Source organism: Bos taurus, chromosome 11 (assembly GCF_002263795.3).
Source record: "Bos taurus isolate L1 Dominette 01449 registration number 42190680 breed Hereford chromosome 11, ARS-UCD2.0, whole genome shotgun sequence".
Taxonomy (NCBI): Eukaryota; Metazoa; Chordata; class Mammalia; order Artiodactyla; family Bovidae; genus Bos; species Bos taurus.
The window spans coordinates 27968909-27989467 of NC_037338.1; the positions used below are offsets into that span (position 1 = coordinate 27968909).

Here is a 20559-nt window from a genome sequence, read left to right on the forward strand (position 1 = left end):
ATAAAGCTCAAATTACAAACACAAAGATGGGGAAGTGATTTGCAAGATTTGCAAAAACTGTAACAAACTAATCATTAATATAAAGACAATTTACAAATCTGAACAAGATGAACAATTAAGAACAAAATGAAAACTTTCAAAAGAAAAAAAAATGGACAAAGGACACAAACAAGCCACTCATACACAAAAAATACAGAAATAGGAAATGAATATATAAAATTATATTTGACCTCATTAATAATGGTGTGCTGTTCTAAGCACATTATACTACATATATAAACTCGTTTAACCTTCATGATAACTCTAAGATGGGTACTTTTATTATTTCATTTTATGCATGATGAAACTGAAATAGACAGATTTACTGGTATGAGAAAATGAAAATATACGAAGTAGGGGAAAGGTTATAACAAATACACAGTGATCAAAGTCATTTGTAAATTGCAGATTTTAGAATAGGAACACTAAGAGAAGGTGTGAATTAACAGCACTAAATTCTGTTTTCCATATTCTACTCCCAGGTTTAAAGGAGTCTCATATAGTGTTCAGAGAAGGCAATGGCACCCCACTCCAGTACTCTTGCCTAGAAAATCCCATGGATGGAGGAGCCTGGTGGGCTGCAGTCCATGGGGTCACTAAGAGCCGGACACGACTGAGCGACTTCACTTTCACTTTTCACTTTCCTGCACTGGAGAAGGAAATGGCAACCCACTCCAGTGTTCTTGCCTGGAGAATCCCAGGGATGGGGGAGCCTGGTGGGCTGCCGTCTATGGGGTCGCACAGAGTCGGATACGACTGAGGTGACTTAGCAGCAGTAGCAGCATATAGTGTTAACATTAATATTCAACAATTTAAGTTAGTAAATATTTATTGAGATGCATCTGTAAGTATAGAAATACACAATGTGAAGGAGGTAGAGACAAATAAAACATGGTACCCTGATTAAAGAAGGTATCAATGTAGGAGAAACCAGATACAATACATAAAAACATAAATGTTTCATAAGAAGCTAGTGATTTCTACCTTTCAATAAATTTCACCATTACTACATAAAAGGAAACATTTTTTTTAACAAAAGGAGAAAGAGGAATTAAAAAAAAGAGAGAAAATAATCAAGTGTGACATTTTAAAATGAATGGGAATAAATACTCAGATATTAAAAAAATAAAGTGATATCTACTATGGGCCAGAGAATTGATCAAATCATTCTAGCACATACTTAAAACAAATGATACATGTAATACTGTGTAATTCCTTTTCACAAACACTTCCAACTTTAAACATGTGTGACAAACTAAGTTCCAACATGTTATAATCTACAACTTAATCCAGATTTTTTTTTTCCTTGATAACTGAGATTGAAGCTTTGGATGATTTTCTCCATAGAAGGTATAAGTGCCAGAGTTTATTTTAAGAGAAATGACTGAGACAGAAGCTGGATAGATGGGTCAGAATGCATGGGGTTTACAAGTTACAAGATGAATCATGCTGTATGGCAGAAAAATCAGGGCAAAAGTTGTTAGAAGAAATAGATAAGAAGGAACGTGCTGGTGGATTGTCAGGAAAAGTTTTTCAGGATAAATAAGTACCTGAAAGAATTATAGGAACGCCCATTAGATTATCTGTTCAGGAACATTAAAAATGACTGCCAGAGAAAGCTTGGAAATTTCAACTTAAATGTAGCTTGCAATGTCATTTCAAGGCACTGGATGAGAAAACATGGTTTCTTCATAAAGGTATGTTGAACTGGCAAAAGGATAACAAAATGAAATTGTGAACAGCTGATTTTCCTAAAGCTCACACTGTAAATTCTGATTATATATTTGCATCATTTGAGGGTTTCAAAAGCACATAATAAAATACTAGCAAATATACTCCAAAAGTACATTAAAAGAGTGATATACTATGACAAAGTTCACATTAGAACTGCAAAGATTGTTCAACTGTAGGAAACCTACTACTTTCAGAATTCAGCATATTGATCAAAAGAGAAAAAAAAAACCTCTTTAGAGAAAATCATGGCAAAATTCTGAAAAAGCATTAATGTTATCTTTTACTTTTGATTTTTTAAGTACAATAGGAATCTGTAGTTTTAAAACCCTCATAAATAAAGACTATTTCCTTTAAATGATTTTTAAAAATATATACAAAGGTAGTAACATACTTAAGGGAAGTACTAGAAGCATTCTAATAAAACTAAAGGAGGGGGAAAAATCCCCTATCATTACTATTTAATAGCTTTTCAAAGATACTGCATGATACTATTAAAGAAGAGAAGAAAATAAAAAGGTTTACAACTAGAAAAAGAATTGATAAATTCAATACCTTTTATAAATGATATGATCATATACTCTCTTGAAATTCAAGAAAATGAATTGAAAAACTAATTATAAAGAATGAAAGAATTCTTTACTATGGTTGGGGAACAAAATTAACATCCTTTATAGAGATACAAAGTAATATAGTAAAGCAATTCTTAATACAACACAAAAAGAAATATTAAAGAAAGTTTTAATATTGAATATGGAAATAATTATAAAGAAAACTTCAAAATGTTATTACTGAAAGCAAAAGCATTCCCTATTTCTTTCCATTTTCTGATCTATTTACACATTTATTGCATTTTTAGTAGGCCAGGTATTAAAGCATTCCCCACTTTAATGATGAGGGAAGAGAAGACCAGAGAGGCGGAGTAAGCCTTCCAAACATGCATAACTAGCACATGGTGACAACAAAAGACAGACCCAGATTTTTCTGGCTCCAAAGCTCACCCTCTTTCTACTACGACACACTGCTGCAAGTTCAAGAAAGGGGAGAATCTCTAAGCAAATTCAGATAAAATCCAACAAGTCTTCAATATTTAATGTCTTTAATAAAGTTCTATTTACAATCACTATAAATGTATGCAAGATATTTATATCAAATTAATGTGAACAAGTTAAACAGAAATCAGAGAAGTTGTCAGAAAGAAACTGAATTAGCTATGTCAGGTCCTAGTCTTACGTTCTCAAAAGGACTGAGTATATGTGTGCAGTTCCCAGAATAGCGAAGATTCACAGTACTTCCTAGACTGACCTAACCAACATGGAGAGGGAAAAAAGCTAAGACAGACAATTCAACCTGATTCTATCCTGAATCATGATCCCATGTCACCTACAGATTGACCCTACCCTTCTAATCCCCTTTGGTTACCCTGAATTTGCTTTTCTAACATCGTGATTATACTCCTGGCATAGAAAAGTGAAAAATGCAGTGAAACAGTCACTCAGTCGGTCCAACTCGTAGTGACCCCATAGACTGTAGTCTGCCAGGCTCCTCTGTCTATGGAATTCTCCAGGTAAGAATACTGGAGTGAGTAGCCATTCCCTTCTCCAGGGGATGTTCCCAACCCAGGGATTGAACCCAGGTCTCCTGCACTGCAGGCAGGTTCTTTACCATCTGAGCCACCAGGGCAGTCCCTTGGCATAAAGAATATACTACAATACAATTCCATGTACCAAGGAATACTACACTAAATAAAAGCCCCCATCTTTTGGCCTATCAGAATGGATCCTAGCATTCTTCTTCCTGTACTGGGTTTTGTTTTTGTTTTGTTGATCCTGATCACATACTTATTAGCTGAATTACATTTTTCAAAAAGCAGTGGGAGATGGCTTCTAACGTGTTTTCCCCTAGATATCATCCATTGTAACTATCTTCTCCCGTAGTATTCAACTCTAGGATTTAGCATTCAACCGTCCTTTGGAAAAGGGAAAGATGGCTATTTGAGGTTTAAAAGGAAAGTGAGGAAACAATGGTGAATGAAAGCAGAATTACTACAGATCCAGGAGCAGAACTACTACAGATCTAGGTCCTGCTAATCCAAAGCTATTTAGAAGTCAACTGTATGCCTTACAAGATGAAAGCGTGTGATGAAGAGACAAACGAGATAGGAACATCAGAAAAGTTATCAATTTTTAATACTTACCTTAGCTCTCAGTTCCGAAGACTAATAATTCATAGACATCAAATTGAAACACATACATTACCATATATAAAATGTAATAGCTAGCCAATGAGAATTTGCTGTATGACATAGGGAGCTTAAATCTGGTGCTCTGTGACAAACTAAAGGGGTGGGATGGGGTAGGAGGTAGGAAGGAGGTTCAAGAGGGATGGGACATAAGTATTTATGGTTAATCTATGTTGACATATGGCAGAAGACAATATAATACTGTAAAGCAATTATCCTTTAATTAAAAATAAATAAATTTAAAAAAAGAAAAACTTTTGCAGAAGAAGGCTAAGCTATCCACAATCTATAGCTGCTGGGCTTGGACACCGTTCTACTTAGTCACTAGTTAGCTACAGCCTCACACGATGTACAGCCTGAAAAATCCCATGAATCCAAGCCCTAAGTTGCTGCATCTGAAAGCCGTTTCAGGATACTGAAACTCAACTCGTTTCAGAAACTCAAATTTCTCCAAGAGACAGACACTTTACATTGTCCTGCAAAGCCCTTAAGAATGGGAAGAGGTGATACATGAGGACAAAAAGGTACACATCTTAAGAAAAAGAAGAATTCATCACTGAAGAACTTCAGAAGTTCCTTTGCCTCTCAAAAAAAAAAAAAAAAAAGAAGAAGAAACATTCCTAACATCCTTACCAGTAAACGACATCCAGTGGTGCAAAGTAGTTGTTCATTATCAGGTCAGCAAAGTAAGCTTCTGTTTCCCGGCAGGCAGTTCCATTTCCAATCACCACTGTGCTGCAGCTTGAAGAAGAAACAGAATGAAAAAAAGGCATGAGATGATGAGATCAAGGCATGCTTATAAATCAATCAGGAGAAAATGGACAGAATGCACAAACAATATTATATGATGCTCGTATTGTCTCATATATCCAAGCAACCTCTCCACTATCTCACAAGGGCAGTGCAGACTTATGTAGAATAAAAGACACTGCCTCTGCACTTGGTATTATAGGAGGTCATGGAGAAATGTTTTATGATCACACAGTCTCAAAAACAGTTAGCTTTCTCCCCACCTAGAAGTAACCAAATTTAGGCAAGAATAAGTGAACACTTCAGTTCAGTCACTCAGTTGTGTCTGACTCTTTGCGTACCCCATAGGCTGCAGCACACCAGGCTTCCCTGTCCATCACTAACTCCCAGAGCTTGCTCAAATTCATGTCCATCGAGTCGGTGATGCCATCCAAACATCTCATCCTCTGTCATCCCCTTCTCCTGCCTTCAATCTTTCTCAGCATCAGCGTCTTTTCCAATGAGTCAGTTCTTTGCATCAGGTGGCCAAAATATTGGAACTTCAGTATTAGTACTTCCAATGAATATTCAGGACTGATTTCCCTTAGGATTGACTGGTTGGATCTCCTTGCAGTCCAAGGGACCCTCAGGAGTCTTCTCCAACACTGCAGTTCAAAAGCATCAATTCTTTAGCCCTCAACTTTCTTTATGGTCCAATTCTCACATCCATATGTAACTACTGGAAAAACTACAGCTTTGACTCTACAGACCTCTGTTGGCAAAGTAATGTTTCTGCTTTTTAATATGCTGTCTAGATTGGTCACAGCTTTTCTTCCAAGGAGCAAGCGTCTTTTAATTTCACACCTCCAGTTACCATCTGCAGTGATTCGGAGCCCAAGAAAAATAAAGTCTCTGTTTCCATTGCCTCCCCATCTATTTCCCATGAAGTGATGGGACCAGATGCTATGATCTCAGTTTTTTGAATGTTGAATTTTAAGCCAGCTTCGACTTTCCTCTTCGACTTTCATCAAGAGGCTCTTTAGTTCCTCTTCACTTTCTGCCACAAGGGTGGTGTCCTCTGCATATCTGAGGTTATTGATATTTCTCTCAGAAATCTTGATTCCAGCTTGTGCTTCATCCAGTCCGGCATTTCACAAGATGTACTCTACATACAAATTAAATAAGCAGGGTGACAATACACAGCTTTGACTACTCCTTTCCCAATTTGGAACCAGTCTGTAGTTCACATCTGTTTCTAAACTGTTGCTTCTTAACCTGCATGCAGATTTCTCAGGAGGCAGATCAGGTGGTCTGGTATTCCCATCTCTTTAAGAATTTTCCACAGTTTGTTATGATCCACACAGTCAAAGGTTTTGGCGTAGTATTTCTGGAATTCTCTTGCTTTTTCTATGGTCCAATGGATGTTGGCAATTTGATCTCTGGTTCCTGTGCCTTTTCTAAATCCAGCTTGAACATCTGCAAGTTCTCAGTTCACGTAATGTTGAAGCCTGGCTTGGAGAATTTTGAGCATTACCTGGCTAGCATGTGAGATGAGTGCAATTTGCAGTACTTTGAACATTCTTTTTGGCATTGCCTTTCTTTGGGATTGGAATGAAAACTGACCTTTACCGATGCTGAGTGTGGTCACTGCTGTGTTTTCCAAATTTGCTGGCGTATTGAGTGCAGCACTTTCACAGCATCATCTTTTAGGCTTTGGAATAGCTCAGCTGAAATTCCATTATTTCCACTAGTTTTGTTCATGGTGATTCTTCCTAAGGCCCACTTGACTTCACACTCCAGGATGTCTGGCTCTAGGTGAGTGATCATACCATCAGGGTTATCTGAGTCATTAAGACTTTTTTTTTTTGGTATAGTTATTCTGTGTATTTTTGCCACCTCTTGCTAATATCTTTTGCTTCTGATAGGTCCATAATGTTTCTATCCTTTATTGTGCCCATCTTTGCATAAAATGTAACTGAAATGTAATGTAACTGAATAAGAGAACATTCTAAGCCATAATAAAGAACTATGACTGAATTATATGGTATGTTTTCAAGTAATTTCTGAAGCTTCCAACTACTGCCAAATCCATTCCTCAGATCTATAAAAAGAAAGAAAGAGAGGGAGGGAGAGAAGAAGGAAGGAAGGGGAGGAGGAAGAAGAGAAAGAGAAAGCCCAAACTGAAGAATTAAATGGTCACTTTTGCTTATATTGGACTTCCCTGGTGGCTCAGATGGTAAAGCATCTGTCTACAATGTGGGAGACCTGGGTTCGAGCCCTGGGTGGGGAAGATCCCCTGGAGAAGGAAATGGCAATCTACTCCAGTACTATTGCCTGGAAAATCCCATGGACAGAGAAGCTTGGTAGGCTACAGTCTGTGGGGTTGCAAAGAGTCAGACACGACTGAGCGACTTCACTTCACTTCACTTTGCTTATATTACCAACTTTGTTTAGTGAAGGCTGCAGAAGCGGGCAGCATTCCTCCAGTCTCCAAATAGCAAAGTTCTCCAGCAATTTGCCCCAGCATGGTTTAACATAGCTCCTTTCCTCATACCAAGGCACTTCCCTTAATACGCCACTCCAAATTAGGAACTTCAAAGGTTATCTCTGATTGGCTGAGCCACTAAAGTACTCAAAAGGTTACTTATTTTCATACTTGAAATTCAGCAAAAGCCTCTTTATTTTCTCTGCCTCTCGGAAGCCTTGTCCACAATGCAGGTATACCACGTCAGTATGAAGTATCTGACCTTAGGAAAAAATAAAACGAATAAGCCATTTTGTAAGAAATTACAAAACATAAAACACCACTGATTTGATTAAGCAAGTTGAAACTGAAAAGCAAACTGGTTTTTAGAAACGCAGTCTGAATCTTTCTTTATATATATTATACATATATGATTTCTTTTTAAAATTTATTTATTTTTAATTGGAAGATAATTGCTTCACAATATTATGCTGGTTTCTGCCATACATTAACTTGAATCAGCCATAGGTATACATACGTCCCCTCCCTCTTGAACCTTCCCTTCACCTCCCACCCAAACCCACCCCTCTAGGTTGTCCCAGAGCACAAGTTTGAGCTCCCTGCATCATTCAGCAAACTCCCACTGACTATCTGTTTTACACATGGTACATATGATTCCATGCTACTGTCTCAATATTCTTCAATCAGATACCGCCATAAGGACTCTGAAATTTTGTTACTTTCAGAGTTACTAGAACTCTATTGTGCTACACTAAATCTTTACTAACTGGATAATATACCATGATACCTAAAAGAGAAATGATTTTTAGTAACACTTAACATCAAAAATAGTAAAAGCTAACATTTATTTAAAATTTATTATATATCAGAGGGTTATAATACTACTCTATTTCTTCCTTTGAGTTATAGATACATAAATTTCTTGACCTTGTGTAAATTTTTTAGCTACATACTTGTTAACTATGACCTTTTCTGTACTAAACAATATTTTGGCCAGAAATACATTTTAAAATATGAGGGTAACTACCTAAAGAATAGAAGTGATGAGCTAAATGACCAACTTAGGAAGTTAGGAAAAGGACAGTAAAATAATCTCAAAGAAAGTGTAAGGAAGAAAATGATAAAAGTTAAAAAAGCAGAAATAAATGAAACAAAAAAGAAGAAAATTCATATAACAGAGAAGACCAATGAAGTTTAAAATTAAAAATCACCTGTTAAGAAAAATACATAAATTTAGCAATACCAACCAAGAAAAATAACGATGACATAAATAAATTATATTAGAAATGAATTTAGAAGATGCAGAGAGATTACTATAAAAACTTTGTTAATTTAAATTAGAATAAATTCCAGAAAAGTCTTAAAACAGACTGAAAATATATACGTGTATATGCATGTATGTATATATGCATAAAATTTTAAAAAGAACTATCCTATAAACAATACAAATACAGTAAAAGATAAAAGCCATATGAGAGCTCAACAAATACAGGAAAAAACACTGACAAAATACACTACCCATTTATTAATACTATAAAAAAGCATAATATACAAAAAGAACAACTGGGACAGCAAAATAAAAAACCCATGAATATATTTATAAAAAAATGTATCCCCACAAAACCCAAAAGATGAGCAGGTGGGAACAATGAACCAACAACCACCAAGGCGGATGTGTATCAGCATCTCTATCAGACAAGGCAGAGTGAAACAATGCAGAATCTCATGGACCTGAGATCGGAAAAAGCCTCAAAATATCAGAAGGTACTTCCCTGAAAATTAAAACTGGTTCATTTCACACCAGGAAGTAAAACTGAAAAAGACTTCTGCATACTCTAATTTACAGATCAGTATAAACATTGCACAGTAAGTTCAGGAAGGACTGGAAAACTCTGATCTCTGAACTCTTGAAACTAATCCATAGGATATTCAAGACAAAATGTCACAGTGAGAAAAAAACTGTTCAGAATCGTATCCACACTGGGCTTCCCTAGTGGCTCAGGTAAAGAATCTGCCTGCAATGCAGGAGACCTGGGTTCGATCCCTAGGTTGGGAAGATCCTCTGGAGGAAGGCATAGCAATCCAGTCCAGTATTCTTGCCTGGAGAATCCTCACGGACAAAGGAGCCTGGTGGGCTACAGTCCTTGGGGTCACAAAGAGTGGGACACGACTGAGGACACAGCAAGGACAGTATGGCCGAAAGGGGCAAAAAAGTCTAGATAAAAGGGAAGAAAGCAAATTTTAAGAAGTATAAGGCTATCTCTCTTTCAAAATAGATATAAAAGTTTTTCTTCCGAATAATTTGGAAAAAGTAGAAATGACAGTTCTAGAGATATGCAGCTACCCTAAACCAGCCTTCATTCCTAAAAGTTGAGTAAAACTCATTTTATGTAAAATTAAGAAAAGTATCACAGTCAAATTTCACATAAAATGATTATTTCTCAAATCAGGAAACAAAAATGATTAGGATATCCTTACAGAAAGGTGTGCCCCCAAACAGGGAAAAACTGTAACCTAATATATAAAAATAAACAAAACAAAACAAAAAGATTATAGAAAATGAGAATAAAATAAATCAGAACTAGGAAATGTCAGAAATAAGATGAAAGAATATAGGAATTAATTAAATGTGAAAGAAAAAGTTATTCCAGAAATGGAAAACTTAAACCAAAAAAAAAATAAGAAAAATGTAAATAATCAAAAAAAAAAAAGGTGAAGAAGTTCACCATAGAACCATAACCCATTTTTTTATCAGTATCAAATGGAAATTCAAAACCTTAAAAACATAGTACCTTAAATAACTCAATGGATGGATTTAATAGCACATTAGACCCTAAACCACTTCAGTGTTCTTGCCTTGAGAACCCCATGAACAGTAGGAAAAGGCAAAATGATAGGACACTGAAAGAGAAACTTCCCAGGTCAGTAGGTGCCAATATGCTACTGGAGATGAGTGGAGAAATAACTCCAGAAAGAATGAAGGGATGGAGCCAAAGCAAAAACAACCCAGCTGTGGATGTGACTGGTGATAGAAGCAAGGTCCAATGCTGTAAAGAGCAATATTGCATAGGAACCTGGAATGTCAGGTCCATGAATCAAGGCAAATTGGAAGTGGTCAAACAGGAGATGGCAAGAGTGAATGTCGACATTCTAGGACTCAGAGAACTGAAATGGACTGGAATGGGTGAATTTAACTCAGATGACCATTATATCTACTACTGCAGGCAGGAATCCCTTAGAAGAAATGGAGTGGCCATGATAGTCAACAAAAGAGTCCGAAATGCAGTACTTGGATGCAATCTCAAAAACAACAGAATGATCTCTGTTCATTTCTAAGGCAAACCATTCAGTATCACAGTAATCCAAGTCTATGCACCAACCAGTAACGCTGAAGAAGCTGAAGTTAAATGGTTCTATGAAGACCTACAAGACCTTTTAGAACTAACACCCAAAAAAGATGTCCTTTTCATTATAGGGGAATGGAATGCAAAAGTAGGAAGTCAAGAAACACCTGGAGTAACAGGCAAATTTGGCCTTGGAAAACAGAATGAAGCAGGGCAAAGACTAATAGAGTTTTGCCAAGAAAATGCACTGGTCATAACAAACACCCTCTTCCAACAACACAAGAGAAGACTCTATACATGGACATCACCAGATGGTCAACACTGAAATCAGATGATTATATTATTTGAAGCCAAAGATGGAGAAGCTCTATACAGTCAGCAAAAACAAGACCAGGAGCTGACTGTGGCTCACCATGAACTCCTTATTGCCAAATTCAGACTTAAATTGAAGAAAGTAGGGAAAACCACTAGACCATACAGGTATGACCTAAATCAAATCCCTTATGATTATACAGTGGAAATGAGAAATAGATTTAAGGGCCTAGATCTGATAGATAGAGTGCCTGATGAACTATGGAATGAAGTTCGTGACATTGTACAGGAGACAGGGATCAAGACCATCCCCATGGAAAAGAAATGCAAAAAAGCAAAATGGCTGTCTGGGGAGGCCTTACAAATAGCTGTGAAAAAAAGAGAAGCAAAAAGCAAAGGAGAAAAGAAAAGATATAAACATCTGAAGGCAGAGTTCCAAAGAATAGTAAGAAGAGATAAGAAAGCCTTCTTCAGCGATCAATGCAAAGAAATAGAGGAAAACAACAGAATGGGAAAGACTAGGGATCACTTCAAGAAAATCAGAGATACCAAAGGAACATTTCATGCAAAGATGAGTTCGATAAAGGACAGAAATGGTATGGACCTAACAGAAGCAGAAGATATTAAGAAGAGATGACAAGAATACACGGAAGAACTGTACAAAAAAGATCTTCACGACCCAGATAATCACGATGGTGTGATCACTCACCTAGAGCCAGACATCCTGGAATGTGAAGTGAAGTGGGCCTTAGAAAGCATCACTATGAACAAAGCTAGTGGAGGTGATGGAATTCCAATTGAGCTATTCCAAATCCTGAAAGATGATGCTGTGAAAGTGCTGCACTCAATATGCCAGCAAATTTGGAAAACTCAGCAGTGGCCACAGGACTGGAAAAGGTCAGTTTTCATTCCAATCCCAAAGAAAGGCAATGCCGAAGAATGCTCTAACTACCACACAATTGCACTCATCTCACATGCTAGTAAAGTAATGCTCAAAATTCTCCAAGCCAGGCTTCAGCAATATGTGAACCGTGAGCTTCCTGATGTTCAAGCTGGTTTTAGAAAAGGCAGAGGAACCAGAGATCAAATTGCCAACATCCGCTGGATCACAGAAAAAGCAAGGGAGTTCCAGAAAAACATCTATTTCTGCTTGATTGACTATGCCAAAGCCTTTGACTGTGTGGATCACAATAAACTGTGGAAAATTCTTCAAGAGACGGGAAAACCAGACCACCTGATCTGCCTCTTGAGAAATTTGTATGCAGGACAGGAAGCAACAGTTAGAACTGGACATGGAACAATAGACTGGTTCCAAATAGGAAAAGAAGTTCGTCAAGGCTGTATATTGTCACCCTGTTTATTTAACTTATATGCAGAGTACATTATGAGAAACGCTGGACTGGAATAAACACAAACTGGAATCAAGATTGCTGGGAGAAATATCAATAACCTCAGATATGCAGATGACACCACCCTTATGGCAGAAAGTGAAGAGGAACTAAAAAGCCTCTTGATGAAAGTGAAAGAGGAGAGTGAAAAAGTTGGCTTACAGCTCAACATTCAGAAAACGAAGATCATAGCATCCAGTCCCACCATTTCATGGGAAATAGATGGGGAAACAGTGGAAACAGTTTCAGACTTTATTTTTCTGGGCTCCAAAATCACTGCAGATGGTGATTGCAGCCATGAAATTAAAAGACGCTTACTCCTTGGAAGGAAAATTATGACCAACCTAGATAGCATATTCAAAAGCAGAGACATTACTTTGCCAACAAAGATTCGTCTAGTCATGGCTGTGGTTTTTTCCTGTGGTCACATATGGATGTGAGTTGGACTGTGAAGAAGGCTGAGTGCCGAAGAATTGATGCTTTTGAACTGTGGTGTTGGAGAAGATTCTTGAGAGTCCCTTGGACTGCAAGGAGATCCAACCAGTCCAGTCTGAAGGAGATCAGCCCTGGGATTTCTTTGGAAGGAATGATGCTAAAGCTGAAACTCCAGTACTTTGGCCACCTCATGCGAAGAGTTGACTCATTGGAAAAGACTCTGATGCTGGGAGGGATTGGGGGCAGGAGAAGGGGACAACAGAGGATGAGATGGCTGGATGGCATCACTGACTCGATGGATGTGAGTCGCAGTGAACTCCGGGAGTTGGTGATGGACAGGAAGGCCTGGCGTGCTGCGATTCATGGGGTCATGAAGAGTCGGACACGACTAAGCGACTGATCTGATCTGATCTAGATATACCAGAATAAAGGATTAATTATTAAGACAGTCAGTGGAAAATAAAAGAATTGGAAATAGAAGAAGAAATTGAATGATCTAAAATACGTGTAATTAGAATTCCAGAAAAAAGATTCAAGAAGTTCTACAAACCTCAAGCACAATTCATGTTCTCCCCTCAAAACAAACAATACACACACAAAGAACTATTAAGTATGTAAGAAAACTTTTGAAAACCAAAAAGAAAAAATTTTTTCAGTAGAGGAAAAAACTATTACCTTCAAAGAAACAATAATAAGATTTTTGGCTGATTTCTAAACAGAAACTATAGTAGTCAGAAAAGAAAAAAGACGTCTTTAAATTACTGGAAATAACTGCCAATCTTGAATTCTATACCCAGCAAAATATTTTTCAAATCTGAAGGCAAATCAGAAACTTGCAGTCAAGAAAAAAAAAATTGAGACAATTTTTCACTACCTGATCTACATTAAAAAGTAACAGGCTAGAGTTTTGGGAAGAAAGAAAATGATCTCAAATGGATACAGAAATGTAGAAAGAAAAGATAATAGAAAGGGAAAATAAATGAGTAAACAGGAAAAAAAAAATACTGACTGGACAAAACAATAAAAATGACTTGTGGTATTTAAAATATATACAGTATTAAAATGCATCATAGAGGGAGGAGCTAAGATGGCGGAGGTGGACGGGGAGAACACTTTTTCCCCCACAAATTCATCAAAAGAACATTTAAACCCTGAGTAAATTCCACAAAACAACTTCTGAATGCCGGCAGAGGACGTTAGGCACCCAGAAAAGCAACCCAAGTCTTCGAAAGGAGGTAGGAAAAAATATAAAAGACAAAAAAAGAGACAAAAGAGGGAGGGACGGAGTTCCATCCGGGGAAGGGAGTCTTAAAAAGAGAAAAGTTTCCAAACACCAGGAGTCCTTCTCACTGCCGAATCTGTGCCGAGCCTTGGAAGCACAGAGGGCAACATAACAGGGAGGAAAAATAAATAAACAATTAAAACCCGCACATTGTGAGCCCTCCGGTAACTCCCCCAGCGGAGAAGCAGAGCAGACGCCTGCATCCGCCATTAGCAAGCGGGGGCTGGGCAGGGAGGCGTGGCGCGGTCTGCTTTGCAAGGAACTGGCCTGAATACCCCGAGCGCTATCTGAGCGAAATAATTTGGGCTAGCAAACCAGACTGTGGGATATCTACCATGTGAAAAGCCAGCCCTAATCTAAGACACCGCCAGGCCCGCGCGGAACAAAGGACTGAACAGAGACAGCCGGCGGCAGACCATCCCCCTCCGGTGATAGGCAGCCAGAGCTGGAAGGGGACAATCGCAGCCCCAGAGAGACATTATCTATAAAACTGTAAGCAGGCTTCTTTGCTAACTAAAACTTCTTGGGGGTCTGGACGGTCAACATCTGCCTGAGAAGGTGTGCCGGTGCACACCTAGATAACCGAGCAGGGCGGGGAGGCGATATGTCGCAGCAGTTGCGCACGCCAAACACCTCATCACCTGAGCCGCTCGAATCTGGGAAGGGCACAAAACGCGGGCACAAAACACAGGCCCAACCGAGAGTCTGCGCCTCTGAGGACTACCCGAGTGCCTGAACCTGAGCGGCTTGGACCTGGAAGTGCAGGCAGCCCAGGGCCGGCCACGGATGGTTCCCGGTGGAGCAACCTAGACCCTGAGCAGCGTGGGTAGGGAGGCCACACGTGCCATGAGAGGGGGCGGGGGGGCAGGGCAGACCCAGTGTGGCTGAGGCACTGTGAGCACATGCCAGTGTTATTTGTTTGCAGCATCCCTCCCTACCTCCCCTCAGCGCAACTGAACAAGTGAGCCTAAAAAAAAAAAAAAAAAACTGTCCTCCACCATCCCCTTTGTGTCAGGGCGGAAACCACACACTGAAGAGACCAGCAAACAGAAGAAGCTGTAACAGAGGGAATCGCCTTGGAATCTACAGGCAATGGATTAAAACCCTGTGGTTAGTACCAACTACATAGGAAGGGGCCTATAGATGTTGAGAAATATAAGTCAGACCCAGGAACTAGCAAAAATGAACTGAACCCGCAATACTCACAACAAAACCAGAGAAAGTCCTAGATATATTTTTACTATTTTTACAATCATTCTTTCTTTTTTTCTATTTTTAATTAAAAAAAACTTTTTTAAGTCCTCTATTATTCCTTTAATTTTCACTTTTATAACCGATTACTTTGCAAAAAAAAAAAGACCCCATTTTTTTTAAAGCAAACTTCATATATATATTTTTTATAATTTTTTTGACCTTATTTTTTTTTTCTTCTTTTCTTTAACATTGTATTTTTGAAATTCCAAACTCTACTCTAGATTTTTAATTTTAGCTTTTTGGTATTTGTTATCAATTTTGTACCTATAGTTTTTTTTTTTTATAATTTCTGTGACCCTTTTTTATTTTCTCTTTTTCTTTTTCTCTGTTTCTTTCTCTTCTTCTTTTAAATAACATTGTATATCTGAAATTCCAAACTCTATTCTAGATTTTTAATTTATGCTTTTTGGTATTTGTTATCAATTTTGTACCTGTATTTTCTTTATAATTTATGCGACTTTGTTCTTGCTTGTTTTTTTTTTCTCACTCCTTCTTTTTCTTCTTCTTTTTTTAACATTGTATTTTTGAAATTCCAAACTCTACTCTAGATTTTTAACTTTTGCTTTTTGGTATTAGTTACCAATTTTGTACCTGTATTTTCTTTGTAATTTTCACGACCTTGTTTGTTTTTGTCTGTTCGTTTTTTTTCTCTTTCTTTTCCTTCTTCTTTTCTTTAACATCGTATTTTTGAAATTCCAAACTCTACTCTAGATTTTTAATTTTTGCTTTTATGTATTTGTTACCAATTTTGTACCTTTAAGAACCCAATCTTCAGTACCCATTTATCACTAGGGAGCGAGATTACTGGCTTAACTGCTGTCTCTCCCTTTGGACTCTCCTTTTTCTCCACCAGGTCGCCTGTGTCTCCTTCCTAACCCCTCTCTACTCTACCCAACTCTGTGAATTTCTGTGTGTTCCAGACGGTGGAGAACACTTAGGGAACTGATTACTGTCTGGATCTGTCTCCCTCCTTTTCATTCCCCCCTTTTATCCTCCTGGCGACCTCTGTAACCTTCCTCCTTCTTCTCTTCTCTGTATAACTCTGTGAACAACTCTGAGCGGTCCAGTTGTGGAGTGCACATAAGGAAGAGATTACTGGATAGCCCACTCTCTCCTCTATTGATTCCACCTCATCTCATTCGGGTCACCTCTAACTCCCTCCTCCCTCTTCTCTTCTTCATATAACACTGTGAACCTCTCTGGGTGACCGTCACGGTAGAGAAACTTTTCATCTTTAACGTAGATGTTTTATCAATGGTGCTATATAGAAGGAGAAGCTATGAAACTACTGTAAAAATAAGACTGATAACTGGAAGTAGGAGGTTTAAGTCCAAACCCTGACTCCAGGGAGCTCCTGACTCCAGGGAGCTCCTGACGCCAAGGAACATTAATTGACAGGAGCTCATCAAATGCCTCCATACCTGCACTGAAACGAAGCACCACACAAGGGCCAACAAGTTTCAGGGCAAGATATACCAAGCAAATTCTCCAGCAACAAGGAACACAGCCCTGAGCTCCAAAATACAGGCAGCTCAAAGTCACCCCAAAACCACAGACATCCCATAACTCATTACTGGACATTTCATCGCACTTCAGAGAGAAGAAATACAGCTCCACCCACCAGAACACCGACACAAGCTTCCCTAACCAAGAAACCTTGACAAGCCACCTGTACAAACCCACACAGAGCGAGGAAAGGACACAATAAAGAGAACTCCACAAACTGCCAGAATACAGAAAGGATACCCCAAACTCAGCAATTTAAACAAGATGAAGAGACAGGAATACCCAGCAGATAAAGGAACAGGATAAATGCCCACCAAATCAAAAGAAAGAGGAAGAGATAGGGAATCTACCTGATAAAGAATTCCGAATAATGATAGTGAAATTGACCCGAAATCTTGAAATCAAAATGGAATCACAGATGGATAGCCTGGAGACAAAGATTGAGAAGATGCAAGAAAGGTTTAACAAGGACCTACAAGAAATAAAAGAGAGTGAATATATAATGAATAATGCAATAAATGAAATTAAAAACACTCTGGAGGCAACAAATAATAGAATAACAGAGGCAGAAGATAGGATTAGTGAATTAGAAGATAGAATGGTAGAAATAAATGAATCAGAGAGGATAAAAGAAAAACGAATTAAAAGAAATGAGGATAATCTCAGAGACCTCCAGGACAATACTAAATGCTACAACATTCGAATCATAGGGGTCCCAGAAGAAGAAGACAAAAAGAAAGACCATGAGAAAATACTTGAGGAAATAATAGTTGAAAACTTCCCTAAAATGGGGAAGGAAATAATCACCCAAGTCCAAGAAACCCAGAGAGTCCCAAACAGGATAAACCCAAGTCAAAAAACCCCAGGATACATATTAATCAAATTAACAAAGATCAAACACAAAGAACAGATATTAAACGCAGCAAGGGAAAAACAACAAATAACACACAAGGGAATTCCCGTAAGGATAACAGCTGATCTTTCAATAGAAACTCTTCAAGCCAGGAGGGAATGGCAAGACATACTTAAAGTGATGAAAGAAAATAACCTACAGCCCAGATTACTGCACCCAGCAAGGATCTCATTCAAATATGAAGGAGAAATCAAAATCTTCTCAGACAAGCAAAAGCTGAGAGAATTCAGCACCACCAAACCAGCTCTCCAACAAATACTAAAGGATATTCTCTAGACAGGAAACACAAAAAGGGTGTATAAATTCAAACCCAAAACAATAAAGTAAATGGCAACGGGATCATACTTATCAGTAATTACCTTAAACGTATATGGATTGAATGCCGCAACCAAAAGACAAAGACTGGCTGAATGGATACAAAAACAAGACCCCTACATATGTTGTCAAAAGAGACCCACCTCAAAACAGGGGACACATACAGACTGAAAGTGAAGGGCTGGAAAAAGATTTTCCATGCAAATAGGAACCAAAAGAAAGCAGGACTAGCAATACTTATATCAGATAAAATAGACTTTAAAACAAAGGCTGTGAAAAGAGACAAAGATGGTCACTACATAATGATCAACGGATCAATCCAAGAAGAAGATGTAACAATTATAAATATATATGCACCCAACACCGGGAGTGCCGCAATATGTAAGACAAATGCTAACAAGTATGAAAGGAGAAATTAACAATAACACAATAATAGTGGGAGACTTTAATACCCCACTCACACTTATGGATAGATCAACTAAACATAAAATTAACAAGGAAACACAAACTTTAAATGATACAATAGACCACTTAGACCTAATTGATATCTATAGGACATTTCATCCCAAAACAATGAATTTCACCTTTTTCTCAAGCGCACATGGAACCTTCTCCAGGATAGATCACATCCTGGGCCATAAATCTAGCCTTGGTAAATTCAAAAAAATAGAAATCATTCCAAGCATCTTTTCTGACCACAATGCAGTAAGATTAGATCTCAATTACAGGAGAAAAACTATTAAAAATTCCAACATATGGAGGCTGAACAACAAGCTGCTGAATAACCAACAAATCACAGAAGAAATCAAAAAAGAAATCAAAATTTGCATAGAAACGAATGAAAATGAAAATACAACAATCCAAAACCTATGGGACAATTTAAAAGCAGTCCTAAGGGGAAAATTCATAGCAATACAGGCATACCTCAAGAAACAAGAAAAAAGTCAAATAAATAACCTAACCCTACACCTAAAGCAACTAGAAAAGGAAGAAATGAAGAACCCCAGGGTTAGTAGAAGGAAAGAAATCTTAAAAATTAGAGCAGATATAAATGCAAAAGAAACAAAAGAGACCATAGCAAAAATCAACAAAGCCAAAAGCTGGTTCTTTGAAAGGATAAATAAAATTGACAAACCATTAGCCAGACTCATCAAGAAACAAAGGGAGAAAAATCAAATCAATAAAATTGGAAAGGAAAATGGAGAGATCACAACAGACAACATAGAAATACAAAGGATCATAAGAGACCACTATCAGCAATTATATGCCAATAAAATGGACAACGTGGAAGAAATGGACAAATTCTTAGAAAACTACAACTTTCCAAAACTCGACCAGGAAGAAATAGAAAATCTTAACAGACCCATCACAAGCACGGAAATTGAAACTGTAATCAAAAATCTTCCAGCAAACAAAAGCCCAGGTCCAGACGGCTTCACAGCTGAATTCTACCAAAAATTTAGAGAAGAGCTAACACCTATCCTGCTCAAACTCTTCCAGAAAATTGCAGAGGAAAGTAAACTTCCAAACTCATTCTATGAGGCCACCATCACCCTAATACCAAAACCTGATAAAGATGCCACAAAAAAAGAAAACTACAGGCCAATATCACTGATGAACATAGATGCAAAAATCCGTAACAAAATTCTAGCAATCAGAATCCAACAACACATTAAAAAGATCATACACCATGACCAAGTGGGCTTTATCCCAGGGATGCAAGGATTCTTCAATATCCGCAAATCAGTCAATGTAATACACCACATTAACAAATTGAAAAATAAAAACCATATGATTATCTCAATAGATGCAGAGAAAGCCTTTGACAAAATTCAACATCCATTTATGATAAAAACTCTCCAGAAAGCAGGAATAGAAGGAACATACCTCAACATAATAAAGGCTATATATGACAAACCCACAGCAAACATTATCCTCAATGGTGAAAAATTGAAAGCATTTCCTCTAAAGTCAGGAACAAAACAAGGTTGCCCACTTTCACCTTTACTATTTAACATAGTTTTGGAAGTTTTGGCCACAGCAGTCAGAGCAGAAAAAGAAATAAAAGGAATCCAAATTGGAAAAGAAGAAGTAAAACTCTCACTATTTGCAAATGACATGATCCTCTACACAGAAAACCCTAAAGACTCCACCAGAAAATTACTAGAACTAATCAATGATTATAGTAAAGTTGCAGGATATAAAATCAACACACAGAAATCCCTTGCATTCCTATACACTAACATGAGAAAACAGAAAGAGAAATTAAGGAAACAATTCCATTCACCATTGCAACGGAAAGAATAAAATACTTAGGAATATATCTACCTAAAGAAACTAAAGACCTATATATAGAAAACTATAAAACACTGGTGAAAGAAATCAAAGAGGACACTAATAGATGGAGAAATATACCTTGTTCATGGATTGGAAGAATCAATATAGTGAAAATGAGTATACTACCCAAAGCAATTTATAGATTCAATGTAATCCCCATCAAGCTACCAACGGTATTCTTCACAGAGCTAAAACAAATAATTTCACAATTTGTATGGAAATACAAAAAACCTCGAATAGCCAAAGC

The 20559-nt window shown here is 37.7% G+C and overlaps 1 protein-coding gene across 6 annotated transcripts in view; it reads right to left on the reverse strand.

Moving 5' to 3' along the window:
• Positions 1 to 20559, reverse strand: part of SRBD1 (S1 RNA binding domain 1) — a 244524-nt gene that overhangs the window by 162871 nt on the left and 61094 nt on the right. For all 6 annotated transcript variants that reach the window (XR_009496281.1, XM_059891195.1, XM_005212609.5 and 3 more), the window contains 2 exons: positions 7398 to 7488; positions 4646 to 4753 (listed from right to left, as the gene is read on the reverse strand). Coding sequence is in view for 5 of the 6 variants with exons in the window: in XM_059891195.1 (XP_059747178.1) it covers positions 4646 to 4753; positions 7398 to 7488 (199 nt within the window). In the remaining variant the exon portion in view is untranslated. The remainder of the gene's footprint in view (positions 1 to 4645; positions 4754 to 7397; positions 7489 to 20559) is intronic.